The sequence below is a fragment of the Fukomys damarensis genome, unplaced genomic scaffold (assembly GCF_012274545.1).
Source record: "Fukomys damarensis isolate Sample0158 unplaced genomic scaffold, DMR_v1.0_HiC HiC_scaffold_15, whole genome shotgun sequence".
Taxonomy (NCBI): Eukaryota; Metazoa; Chordata; class Mammalia; order Rodentia; family Bathyergidae; genus Fukomys; species Fukomys damarensis.
This window is the reverse complement of record NW_022900927.1, coordinates 30,260,946-30,273,103: the sequence shown is the minus strand read 5'-3', so window position 1 is coordinate 30,273,103 and position 12,158 is coordinate 30,260,946. Positions and strand designations below refer to the sequence as shown.

The following is a 12,158-nucleotide window of genomic DNA, read 5'->3' as shown; positions in this document are numbered from 1 at the left end:
TATGATTTACTTATCAGGATGAGGTAGTGCATAGGGAATGGGCTGTAAAACCATAATGCCCAACAGGTATCGTGGTGCACACCTACAATCCCGGCACTCTAGGAAGCTGCAGCAGGAGGATTGAAAATCTAATCCCATTTGGGGAATTTACTTAGTGAGACACTGTCTCAAAACAATTAAAAAGGGGTTGGGAATGCAGCTCGCTGTGAAGGCCCTGGGTTCAAATCCCTGGTAAAGTATGGAGGCTGAACACCACAAAATGCCAGAGATTTGAACCCCTTACCAATCAGATTTCTGTAGCCAATACAACAGACTTTTTGAGCATTGTTTGTCCAGCAGTAAAACTGGAGAAATAATAGCATCTACTTCACAGAGTTGTGAGGATTAAATAAGCTCTAAGAAGTACTTTGAAAATGAAGGCACTGTAAGTTCAAAGGCCCTAATTATAGCTCTCTAGTTCTGTTCCTCTTGTCTATCAGTTGGATAGCTAAGCATATTTCATCATTGGAAATGTACATTCTTTTTTTAGTAATTTCTTAGGACTGAACGTTTATTTAACTTAATGCATGTGCAGGTCCAGCTTCTCTTCAGGGGTTTATCTCTTTTTCTGTTTTGGAGCATCCACTACCCTACAAAGGTGTGTGGGAAACACCACACCCAGTCCCAGGCGCTTAACCTTTGAGGCATTTGTTGCAGCAGCATCTGGGTGCTAGAGAACAAAGATAAGTAAAAAAAACTTTTCTGAGCCTGAAAACAGAATTTCTAAATTTTGGAAAAGCCTTTTGCTTGCTTGTTTGCTTGCTTGCTTTCTTTCTTTCTTTCTTTCTTTCTTTTGCCCTGGTGTTCGAGTGGATACGGCGGGGTGCAGTACAGACCCCACTGCCTGCCTAGCACATTTCCCACAGGCCGGGCCAGAGCCTTGGTCTTGCTCTCAAGCGCCTGTGATTTCAGGAACTGTTCATGCACGTCCAATTTTTTATAAACTATCCTCAAATGCGAAGATATTCAAGACTTCAGGGGCCCCCTACCTTCAGGGGGTCAGGTATGACTAGGTACCGGAATCACAAAAACCCGGGGGTCTCTTCAAGGCCTTGCTGGTTTACCACTGAGAGAAACCTCGGCCACCTGTTGGGTATTCGGCAAGTGAAGAAGGAATGCGCTGCGCCAAACCGAGAGCCTGCAGTCGGCCCTCTGGGCAGTTGCGCCTAGCTTAGCACCGGGGTAGAAAAGGGATCCTCACTATCTTTAGCGCCCAATCTACGGTAGTGCTTCCCGCAACCCTGCCAACGCCACTCCTGGCCGGAAGAGGAGGCGAGTGATGTCCTTGGGGTCCCTTTGCCTGCGCTTATCCTAGGGCGTCCGGACCGCAGGTGCCCGGCGCGCGCAGCACTGGCTCTCGGGGACAGGGCGCCCTCTCCCCGGTTGAGGGCTCCGCCCCTGCGCGCCCCCACAGCGCCCCCCCTACCGGCGGCCTAGCTGACCCAGCTCCTGGCTAGACTCTCACTTGCGCCAACCCTTCCGGCCCGTCCGCTCGCTTGCTGTATTTGACCCCCTGACTGTTGGCACTGCCGGGCTTTTTGTCAACTCCAGCTTGGTCAGCCTTGCGTCTCGCCTGCGCAACCCCTCCTTTCTCCTTCCCGCGCGCCCCCACAGCGCCCCCCCTACCGGCGGCCTAGCTGACCCAGCTCCTGGCTAGACTCTCACTTGCGCCAACCCTTCCGGCCCGTCCGCTCGCTTGCTGTATTTGACCCCCTGACTGTTGGCACTGCCGGGCTTTTTGTCAACTCCAGCTTGGTCAGCCTTGCGTCTCGCCTGCGCAACCCCTCCTTTCTCCTTCCCTCCTCTCCAGCTTTCCCAGGCGCTCTCGCACCGCAGCCAGGAGGTTGCACGCCCAGCTGTCCAAGTGGAAACAGCTCTGGCTAGAGGGCTGAAGCCCAGCCGAGAACTTAACGGCCCCAGGTTGTCGAGGTGCGTCAGGAGCTGCGCCAGCAGCGAGGAGGTCGCCAGCAGCATGGCCAGGAGAAGCTCCTTCCCGTCCGCAGCGCTGCGGCTCCTCAGCATCCTCCCGTGCCTGCTCTCGCTGTGGGTGGAGGCCGGGCAGCCACCGGAGGAAAGCCTGTACCTGTGGATCGATGCTCACCAGGCGAGAGTGCTCATAGGTAAGGCCCTGGCACCCAGCACCTTACCCTGCATGCGTCCTCACTCCAATAAATTGGGGATATACGCACTTAGTATGTTTTAAAACTTCACTTCCAAAGGAAACCCCCACCCCTTTGAATTGGATGTTTTCCACCTGAAACCTTATAAACTTCTCTCGAGAAGCCAAAGCCCATGACACTTGTTTGTTGTTACCGACCTACGTTTTAGGTGTTTAGGTTCAGCATTTTTTTTTTCTTGGCACCAGTTAATCCATGCCTGTTCTTTTCCCTGAAAGCGTGTGCCCGTTAGCATCCTCCTTACTACATCAGGTGGAAAAGTAATCTTGGAAGCGTGGTTGGTACCAAAGGCAGATGCTTTGTTAAAAGAAGTGATCCATACTAATTCTTGGGTTTCCTTTTTGTATGATACTTTTGATTTGGATTCTTTGCAGTGCACCTAGTTTGATAGTTCTGTTTATTAACAGGATTTGAAGAAGATATCCTGATTGTTTCTGAGGGGAAAATGGCCCCTTTTACACATGATTTCAGAAAAGCACAGCAGAGAATGCCAGCTATTCCTGTCAACATCCATTCCATGAATTTTACCTGGCAAGCTTCAGGGCAGGTAAGTTCTGATAACCAGAAAAGGTGGAGAAAATTGCCCTTTGATATCGTACTGCCTGATGGCAAATAGAAATAAATAGTAGTGTATGTATGTAGTATGTTTTACAGTTTTAAAGAGTAACTTCTCATAGGATCACAAAATCAAATAAAAGATGAATTTCCATTTATTTAGAGTTGTCACATAAGAGGAAAGTTTAAAAAAAAGAGAAAAAGATAAGCAGTGTCCCTAAGCTCACTTTTAAAAGTAAGACTCAGTGTCTTGAGGCTGCCGGAAATATAAATACCTCAAATGCCAACATCACCCTGTTTCTGTGATCATGGACACATTAAAATGTAACATAATACTTTAAAGAATATTTTCTATAGTATGTACTAATCACTTGTGACATTGTTTATACTTTACAACAAAATTTTATGTCTATTTGAGTAGTTTGTCATTATACATTTTTTAAAACTGATATGGTGAATGTTATTCACTGAAGTATGAATGCTGTATATTTTTTTTTGGTAGAAGTTCATGGACTCAAGAGGTGTCATATAAGAACGTTGTAATACTGCAACCTATTGATTTTCAAAGTTACTATTTAAAATACTTTTCTGCAGAAAAGAAAATTGGAATTTATTTTTATGAAGCATTCCTTTTATTCCTTAGCACAATAGAATCTTTGTATGTTACCTTTTATACATTGTCAGCATAATATAAATGGAAAGAGAATAAAATGCTTATGTGCATTTGATTTCTGTGGTACAGTTAGGGAATATAATGGATCTACTAGGAAAATCATTGTAATATAATTTTAAAAGTCACATTTTGTGTTCTTTTTTGTTTTAAAATTACCTAAATGGCTATTTTCAAGAAGAATGTGATAGAGAAAACACTTTATAAAAGTAAACTACTATGGTTTCCTCTAATTGCCTGTTATAGTATGGGTGTGACCATTTCAGCTCTTTTTCTCCCTCAGTTTTGTTCTGTTTCTTTTTTTTAAATTCTACTTCTAAAATAGATCAAATCCAGACCCTTCAATACTTCCATGTTATGTGGTTAAAAAGAATTTTTTTTTTTGATCCACTGACGTTCATGACAGGAAGGTTGAGTATTCTAATACCCAGTTTTCAGATAAGTTCACTGAGGCTCCTGTTATTCTATAGGGAGATTGTTTCTTTCTCCCTGCAGTTCTCTCTTCATGAACAGTTAAATTTAGAGTGCTATGAAATCAGTCATAAGTCAATGGAATGGGCCTTCATTATTATCTCCTTTACTTTTCATTCAAATCTCCTCTCTTGTGGTTGGTCACTTATCAGATAGGCTCAATATTAATTATGTAGTTTTTAAGGTCATTTTTTTACTCATACTTTTATGGGCTCATCAGAACTGTTAGAAGGTAGATTAAACTACACCCTACTAGCTAAAAGCATTTGGTAATTATAAGAGAGGCAGAAAATGCCAATAGCTCTTTTCATTTTTCTGCATATGATTTCATATTCTGAAGAATGAAATTTGAAACAAAGGCTGCCAGTTGTCTCTTATTGCTTTGTAACAGTACATGTTTGCAAACATTGCAAATATGCTTGTCCAGTACAAAATGAAATGGTATAGCATGCAGTCTCAAGAACATGTCTTGTCAAGGTTGGGGAACATAGTAGAACTGGCATAAAATGAAACATCTAGCACTTGTTTTTCCCTCATGCTCAATATTTTCAGGATACAGGTAACTACAGGAAATTTAATATCTGGCTGGTAAGGGAGAAAATCTACACAGTGTCAAACAGCAATGTATTTTAAAATATTACTTAAATATTATTAATTTTACTCTCTAAAGTTGTATGGATTTCTATGCCATAAGTTAGAAATACAAGGAAATTGTGAAGATAAGAAAAATGACTTCAATGTAATTAAGTATTTTGAAACATACCTATGGCTAAAGCCAAGTGACATCAAAACATTTATGGGGAAAATTAAAAATTCATAACATTACCTAGGTATTTCATCTAAACCATATCAAATACTTAGGCGTTTCTATAATATATAAACAGAACATATACTTGATTAATGAAACTTTAAATTCGATATTTAAATGTCTTAGCAACATGTAGATGAAGTTAAACTAGCTTTAGGATTAAGGACTAGTAGAGGCAATAATGTGTTATCTACTTCCAGTAAATTATCAGTCCAGTAACCAAAGTGTTCATAGTCTCCTTCAGAAAAATTGCAAATAAAATTTACAGTGAGGTTTATTTCTTCACATTGAGCTGGTCAAACCTTTAAAAAATGCTCCAGTATGTGGGAAGTTGTACCCAGACATATGTTGCTGATGTTTGTGTGAATCATTTTGCAGGGCAGTTTTGCCTGGATAGCAGCTTGATACAGTTCTTTGAATGGGAAGTTTTACTTCTACACCCTTATCCTCAGGAAATAATCATAAATGTGAATAAAAAAATAGATCCAAGAATGTTCTGCATCATGCTATTTATACCAGTAAAAGCGTAGTCACAACTTAAATATCCAGCAACAGTAGCAGAATATAATAAAGCAATAGTAAGGATACTTCAGATGTCTATTTGAGGCCATGGGAAAATGTTCTTGACAAATTAATTAGCCTGTGACATACTGTATTCAGTTTGATTCAGTTAGGGAATAGGTTGGCAGACATAGGAAAAAAGCATCTAATCAACATCTAATCTTCCTAGGGATAAACATCAGTTACATTTATATCTATTATGTTTTACTTTTTCCACAATGAATGTATATTGATGTGCAATTTAAAAATGATTTTCAACTAAATATGTATAAAAAGTTGTATAAGTTTAAAAATGTATGATGTTCTGTATTATAAATACTTTATCCTTATTTATTATCTGACATCATTTCTATATTATACATCACTCAACAAAATGCCAAAGCAAATGGCTTTCATGGGTGATCATATCTAGAGTCCAAAGGATTCATTAGTGTTTATCTGAGTCTCACTTTTGCAGTATAAAACAATCTGCTTAAGAAGTCTTTCCTGTTCCAAATCTCTCTCTCTCTCTCTCTCTCTTTCTGAAATTCTTGTTTTCGATGGATAATTTTGCTGTATTTCTCATACACTATGTCATTGAAAGCTATCATGAATGCTTAAGTTAAAGAAGTATTACAGTTAATGACATTTTGCCATTAATTCCCCCTCAAAATACTCCTCTTCACTTCAAACACTTATTTATTGTTGCCACTTTCTGAAGCAGTTCTGCATGTCCTCTTTCATGAGTGTCTTCCGCTGTGTTGTCACGATTGCCTTGATGTCCTGAAATGATTCAAACCATTTACCTTTCACAGTCATTTTGACTTTGGAGAAGAGCCAGAAGCTGCACAATACCAGATCCAGTGGGTAAGATGGATGAGGACACATGGTAATTTTTACAATTCTGCTTTTTTGGTAGATGGTACACAGCAGATGCATTCACCATATTTTTTATCACATTTAGTAAAGACACAAAAGAAGACTTCTAGAACTACTTCAGAAAGTGGCAAGAATGATGGGATAAGTGTGTCTGAAGTGAGCGAGGTATTTTTGAGGAGTATTATTTGCAATGTAAATCTTTAAAAAATTTAAACATTCACTGTATACTTTTATCAACCCTTCATACAATACTCATTTTCTGGCATGCCTCTTAGATTCAAGGATTTTAGATGAGAGAAGAGTTTTCATCGAAGAGGCTTAGGCTTAAAGGATCTTTGGTATTAAGGGGAAATATCTTTTATTATTGTATATAACTTTTTAATAGTTGATATTTTTCATTGAGGCATGCCTTAATGTTTTTATCTAAATTTGAGACAGGCAGGGACTGTCTGATTCTACATTAGGCACTATCTAATTAAATATTTTATTTGGAAAAGAACACTTTCTGAACCCAATGGCTTTCAAGTAAAAATTGGATGAGAAGTTTTGTTAGACCAATCTGAGTTCTAAAATTTGGGTACCACTGCTGATTTCCATATGAACAGGTTTGGTGTATAATAAATACTGCTTTTATAAATATATCTTCTTTTATAATGATCATATAGTCCTGACAACTATAATATGTTCTATCAGTTGCATAAACTTGAGATACTTGTAATTCAGTACTTAGTTAATAAAGCATCATGTTTGGTGTTACCGTTTTTTTAGCAGTGATGATGGATTTATGCTAAACTAAACTGTGCTAGTCTTCCATCTTCCTTGTGATGAAAGGCCTGGATTTCTGAGACAAATAACAAGTGTTGGGCCAAAGTTTGTATCTGTGGAGTACAAACTCTGAGTGAAGACAACCAGCTTATATTGCCCTCAAATCTACCAGTTGGATCACTAAACAAGCTTTAGGCATCAAAACTAACTGGTCCAGGTCATGGAGTAAGCTTTTTTTAAAATCATGAATGTGTGCAGAATTCTTACAACCAGTAGAAGTCAATGGTGTAGTTTCATTTCCCTCAATTTCAAGATACTGTAAAACAAAACTGTAAAGTGTTGCTCTGGATAGAGGAATGGAAGAGGAGAATTTGTCTATAGACAGCCCTGGGATATGTATATTGCAGAATTGGCTATATGGGGTTAAATTGTAGAAATATGCTCCTTTGTTTATATGTATAACCAACAAAAATAGAATATCAAGTATCAAGTGAAACATTTCCCAACATGTAAAGTTAAATTTAAATGAATTTGTGATCTTATCAGAAATAATAACAATAGCTATAAAGAAGTATAAAGAAAACTTAAGTACTTTGCCTGCATAGTGCTGCCTTGGTGAATGGCTCCAATCAGTTCAATCCAAATTCAGCTTTAATGTGAGGAAATTCCCACTGGGGGGAAAAAAAAGAGAAACAAAATAGACCATTTCTTTGACAAATGACTCACATATATGCTAATTAAAAAGAAACAACAGCAGTTCTATTGACATGTTTCTGTCATATCGAGTGGATAACACAGTCTCATTACTAAGTACCCTTAAAGCCCAAGATAGCTTAGTTTTTTAATGCAGTATTTGATATGACATAGCACTGGTCCTATTAAATTTTGGCTGCAGTTTGTAGTCTCAAGTTTCATATTGGACTGATTGAACTCAAAGGCCTATTATTATTATTGCCTTTCTCTCTTGACAAAAATCAAAGAATAACAATTGAGGATAATTTTAATTCAAATACTTCCTCTCTAGCTACAAAGAAACTGCCAAACACCCTTAAACACCTCTTTCCAACCCTGAAGTTATAGGAGTACTTATTGTTATTTGAACCCCTATTTGGGTACTGTCCACAGTTTTTTCCAATGGAGTTATGATTGTTAGGGTACTATAGTTATTACCCAAGTGCTTTTGTACCTTTGTAATCCTGGGGTTGGCTATCACACAATGTGGGTTAATGTCACCAACTGAAGGAAATGTCTTGTTTTCTGACCCCTGTTTCATGATTTCAAAGTGGGAATGTGAATATGTTTACATACTGTAGGCATGGCTTTTAAAGGAGGTACTCATATCAAAAGGACAGCTTTAAAATTTTAATGTTTAGATCTGCTGCACTGTGGTATTTTGCATGGTGGTGTTGTGAACATACCACTAGGGATCAAAGAGTAATTCTGCAGAGAACCCATTTCATTTAGCAAAGCAGGCATGTGCCAGCCATCTGTTGTATCTGCTGATAGAAAACAGCAGTTAGTTTCTTAAACTTTTGCCAGAAAAAAAAAAAAAGGCTTTATCGCTTAGTGGAGATGAGTTACAAGGTACCTTGTAAGCCACATCTGGGTCTACACAGATTTACACGACATAAATGTAAACTCCACTATGTCGTCCTTCCACAGTGGTGTAAAAGTGCATAAACAAACCCTTCACCAGTATTCCTGATTTTAAATTACTTGCACAAATAAAAGTCTTTGAAATTATTGTAGTGAAGTAGAAAGGTACAATACTTAATAAAGCACTTTATTTTCTATTAAATTGTAGCTCAGCAGTTCCTAATAAATAATATGAGTATTCCAAGGGAACAGTTTTGAGAATTAAGAGTGAAAATGTCCTTCATTCTCTAGAGCTGGAGCTCGAGAGAAGTCTTGGTCAGATCAGGGATTCTTCTGCTATGTGATGTAGTCAACTTACTAAAGTTCTATGAGTAACTTGGTTACATTTCCAGGAACCCGAGGTGGACAGGAGATAGTCCATGCAGACTTTCTAATTCAAGCACTCAGGCAACAAACACAGAGTTGGGTACAGAACGTACAAAGAGGAATAAGTTCAGAATCTGCTCTCAGGAAGCTCAGAGTCTAGGAAACAAATATTCATCACCCAAGTGAAGATAGAAAGTACGGGATTGGTTGAGAAGACAAAAGAACCCACTGGTTTTCCTCCTGAGGGATGAAAGGAGCCAACAGTGTCTCACTGAGCTTTTGGAATTGATGACATTTGAATTAATTCCCAAAGGATGAGTCAGATCCTCTGGGGTGTGTGTCTGAGGAGCCTGTCACATGGAGGGCCCAGGGTGTTGAAATGCATGGAGCTCTTAAAGGGGAAGGAATGTTCAAGGTGATTATGCCAGGCAGGTTTATGCCTGGTGTACCACAGAGTGAATGGACTCAAGGTCTTGCAAGTTTACCCCAGGGATGTATTGAGTACAATTTGATTATGTGTTGGGTAGACAGTGCTTCTCTACACCTGCATTCATCTCTTCTCTCATACTAATTTTTTGGAAGGGTTTTGTGATGACTTTTCTTTTTTCTTTCTTTCTTTCTTTTTTTTTTTTTTGATAACTAGGACACAAAACTATAGCAAAGGTTTGGTAGTGCATAGTGCATAGAACTGCATAGTAGTTTTGGTAGTGCATAGAACTTTAAGAAATCCGTTTACTTTTCTAATGGACTCTAGAACTTTGAACATAAGAGGGAGCTTACATAAGAAAAACAATATGTTTTGACTTAGAATCTCTTTTTAACTCCCACACTACCTTTTAAGCATCAAGAAAAGTACAATAAAAATGCAGAAATTAAGCTTGTCAGGTGATCCTTCAGTTTAAAGAAGGAGGGGTTGAACACTGGATATGAAGTTATTGGGAATAAGTCTGCTTCATCAAGTATTTTATTTTCTTTGAAAACTGATCATTATTTAAAGCTCCAAAGTCACAGAATACTTACTGTTCTTTCCTGGTTTCCTCAGATAGGCATATGAATGTTATTCTTCACATGATATTCTCCCTTTCTCTCTTTCCTCCTCCTCCTCCTCTTCCTCCTCCCTCCCTCTCTCTCTCTCTCTCTCTCTCTCTCTCTGTCTCTCTCTCTCTCTCTTTCTCTCTCTACTCCTCCTTCTCCTTCTTCTCTATTTCAATTCAATAAAAATTATTAAGGTTCTACCTAATGCCAAAGTTTATGCTGAACACTAAAAAGAACAGTGTGAACTGGATATGAAGTTTGCTCTCAATGAGATCACAGTCTGGTGTGGAACAGATATGGCCCAAAATAACCATGGCACAATACTGAATATTTTATAATTGCAGTATAAGCAAGATGCTCTGACATTACTGAGGACAGAGCATTAGCTCTGTGGTGGGTGGGAGAGTGAACTGTCTGTATAGGGTTCTGTCTGTATAGGGCTGTACTCTGACACCCAGAAAATTACAATATGCCCAACCAGACCAACTTTTGCTCTGATTCACTTCATAGATTGTGTGTACTTGGGATAACTGAGCCTAATGAATTCTGCTTTCTTGCTATTAATGATATGGAGATAGATACGATAAATGTCAATATGTTGCTAGGTGATAGAGCAAATACGCTGTCCCAGGTAAAACATCCATAACTAAGGAGGAAACTAGTTTGTGGGGAATGAAGATAGGTCTGAATAAGCCTATATTGCAGGACTTGGTAAAGATAACACCTATATCTGTAAGGTTTATTTCGGCATCAGTCATGGGTGTACCCCTGGGAGAAGTCACATCTTAAGTCCATATGGGACATCTCATACTTAAGGTAGTGACCAAATGGATTCCCAAAACCCTTGTAGAATCACCCTGATATTTGGCTTATGAGTTCTTAGTGAAACCATTTGATTCCTACCATTTGAAAGTTCAGTTAATATTCCTAGTTACAGTTAGAACTTGATTAGGATTTCAGGTTGTACTTATATTGCTGTCCCTTATAGCAGTAGTCAGCAGATGACAATGTAAAAATAACTTCTTGGGGAATTTTCCATCTCAACATTATTTGAGGCTTCAGGGATCATCTATCTAGCAGATTCATGTTGGGTATTGTGATCTTTGTTACTCATTTCAGTTGCCCATTAAATATTTAGTGGTTGGAAGATGAGCTTTCTCTTATATGTTCATTATCCCTAAAAATATGATTTTATTACATACTGATTACAATGGACCCTTGAATTACAAATTCAATTCATTTATGAGGATTGGTTGTAACTCAGGTTGGTCAATTGAAGGCTCAGGCTCCTCTACACAGCTTCAAAGTCTCTCTCCTGTATACAGGCAGATCTCAGTGTTCTTAAAGAGACATTGAACAAGGATTTCTCAGTTAACCCCACACAGGAAAGAATGTCGGAATGTGCCTTCCAGAACTCTTTCAGGGTTAAATCTGTATCTGAGACCATCTGGAAGCACAAGCAGCCAGCATTCAGATTGTAACTTGACTCTGGTTCTAAAATTCTGGTGGTACCCCAAGTTGTTTATGTCAGGATGGTTGTAACTTAAGTGTCTACTGTATATGTTTCTTCCTTTAAAAAATTGCTTGTTTAAGGGCCGGGGATTTAGCTCAGTGGTTCCACCACCAGCCTCACAAGCACAAGGACCCAAGTTCGATCCCCAGTACCAAAAAAAAAAAAAAAAAAAAATTGCTCGTTTATGTAGGGCTGATGTCTTGTTTTCCTTTTCATGTTCACATAGTTTATTCTTGGTCTCTTCGGGCTGTACCTTTAGAAGACACTTATTAGCCTAGTTGGAAAAGATTCTAGAACTCATGCAGGTCGTTAAGCCCACTGTTACTCCAGTGTATCCATGAATTGTGGTCTCTCAGTCTCTGATTGAGATACACCCAGTGATAGGGTTCTAACAATTATTTTTTTTTATTTATTTTTTATTTTTATTGAGTTTATTGGTACATTTAGGGATACAGTACAGTTACATTCATTGTTGGGATCATGTACCTTTACATGGCAAGTCTTGATTCTCATTTTTTTCCCCTTACCTCTGCCCTCCCTTCCCCCCCTCCTCCCCTCCCCATCTACAAACACTTTATTTTCATCTTTTCATTCTCTCACATTTTTTTCTTTTCCCTTTTTGTTCTTCCCCTACGTATCACACCTTCCCTACACCTTTAGCTCCTTTCCTCCCATTTCTAAATGTCAGTAATCTTATTAGAATCTTATGCATTGTTGCAGAATATTCACACCAGGGAAACTATT

General features: G+C 38.7%; 1 protein-coding gene across 1 annotated transcript in view; it reads left to right on the top strand.

Annotated features, from left to right (window-relative positions):
- Positions 1-1,662: 1,662 nt before the first annotated feature.
- Positions 1,663-12,158, top strand: part of Wif1 (WNT inhibitory factor 1) — an 81,400-nt gene continuing 70,904 nt past the window's right edge. The window contains exons 1-2 of the mRNA XM_019205989.2: positions 1,663-2,159; positions 2,624-2,763. Of these exons, the coding sequence (XP_019061534.1) occupies positions 2,012-2,159; positions 2,624-2,763 (288 nt within the window). The 5' untranslated portion in view covers positions 1,663-2,011. The remainder of the gene's footprint in view (positions 2,160-2,623; positions 2,764-12,158) is intronic.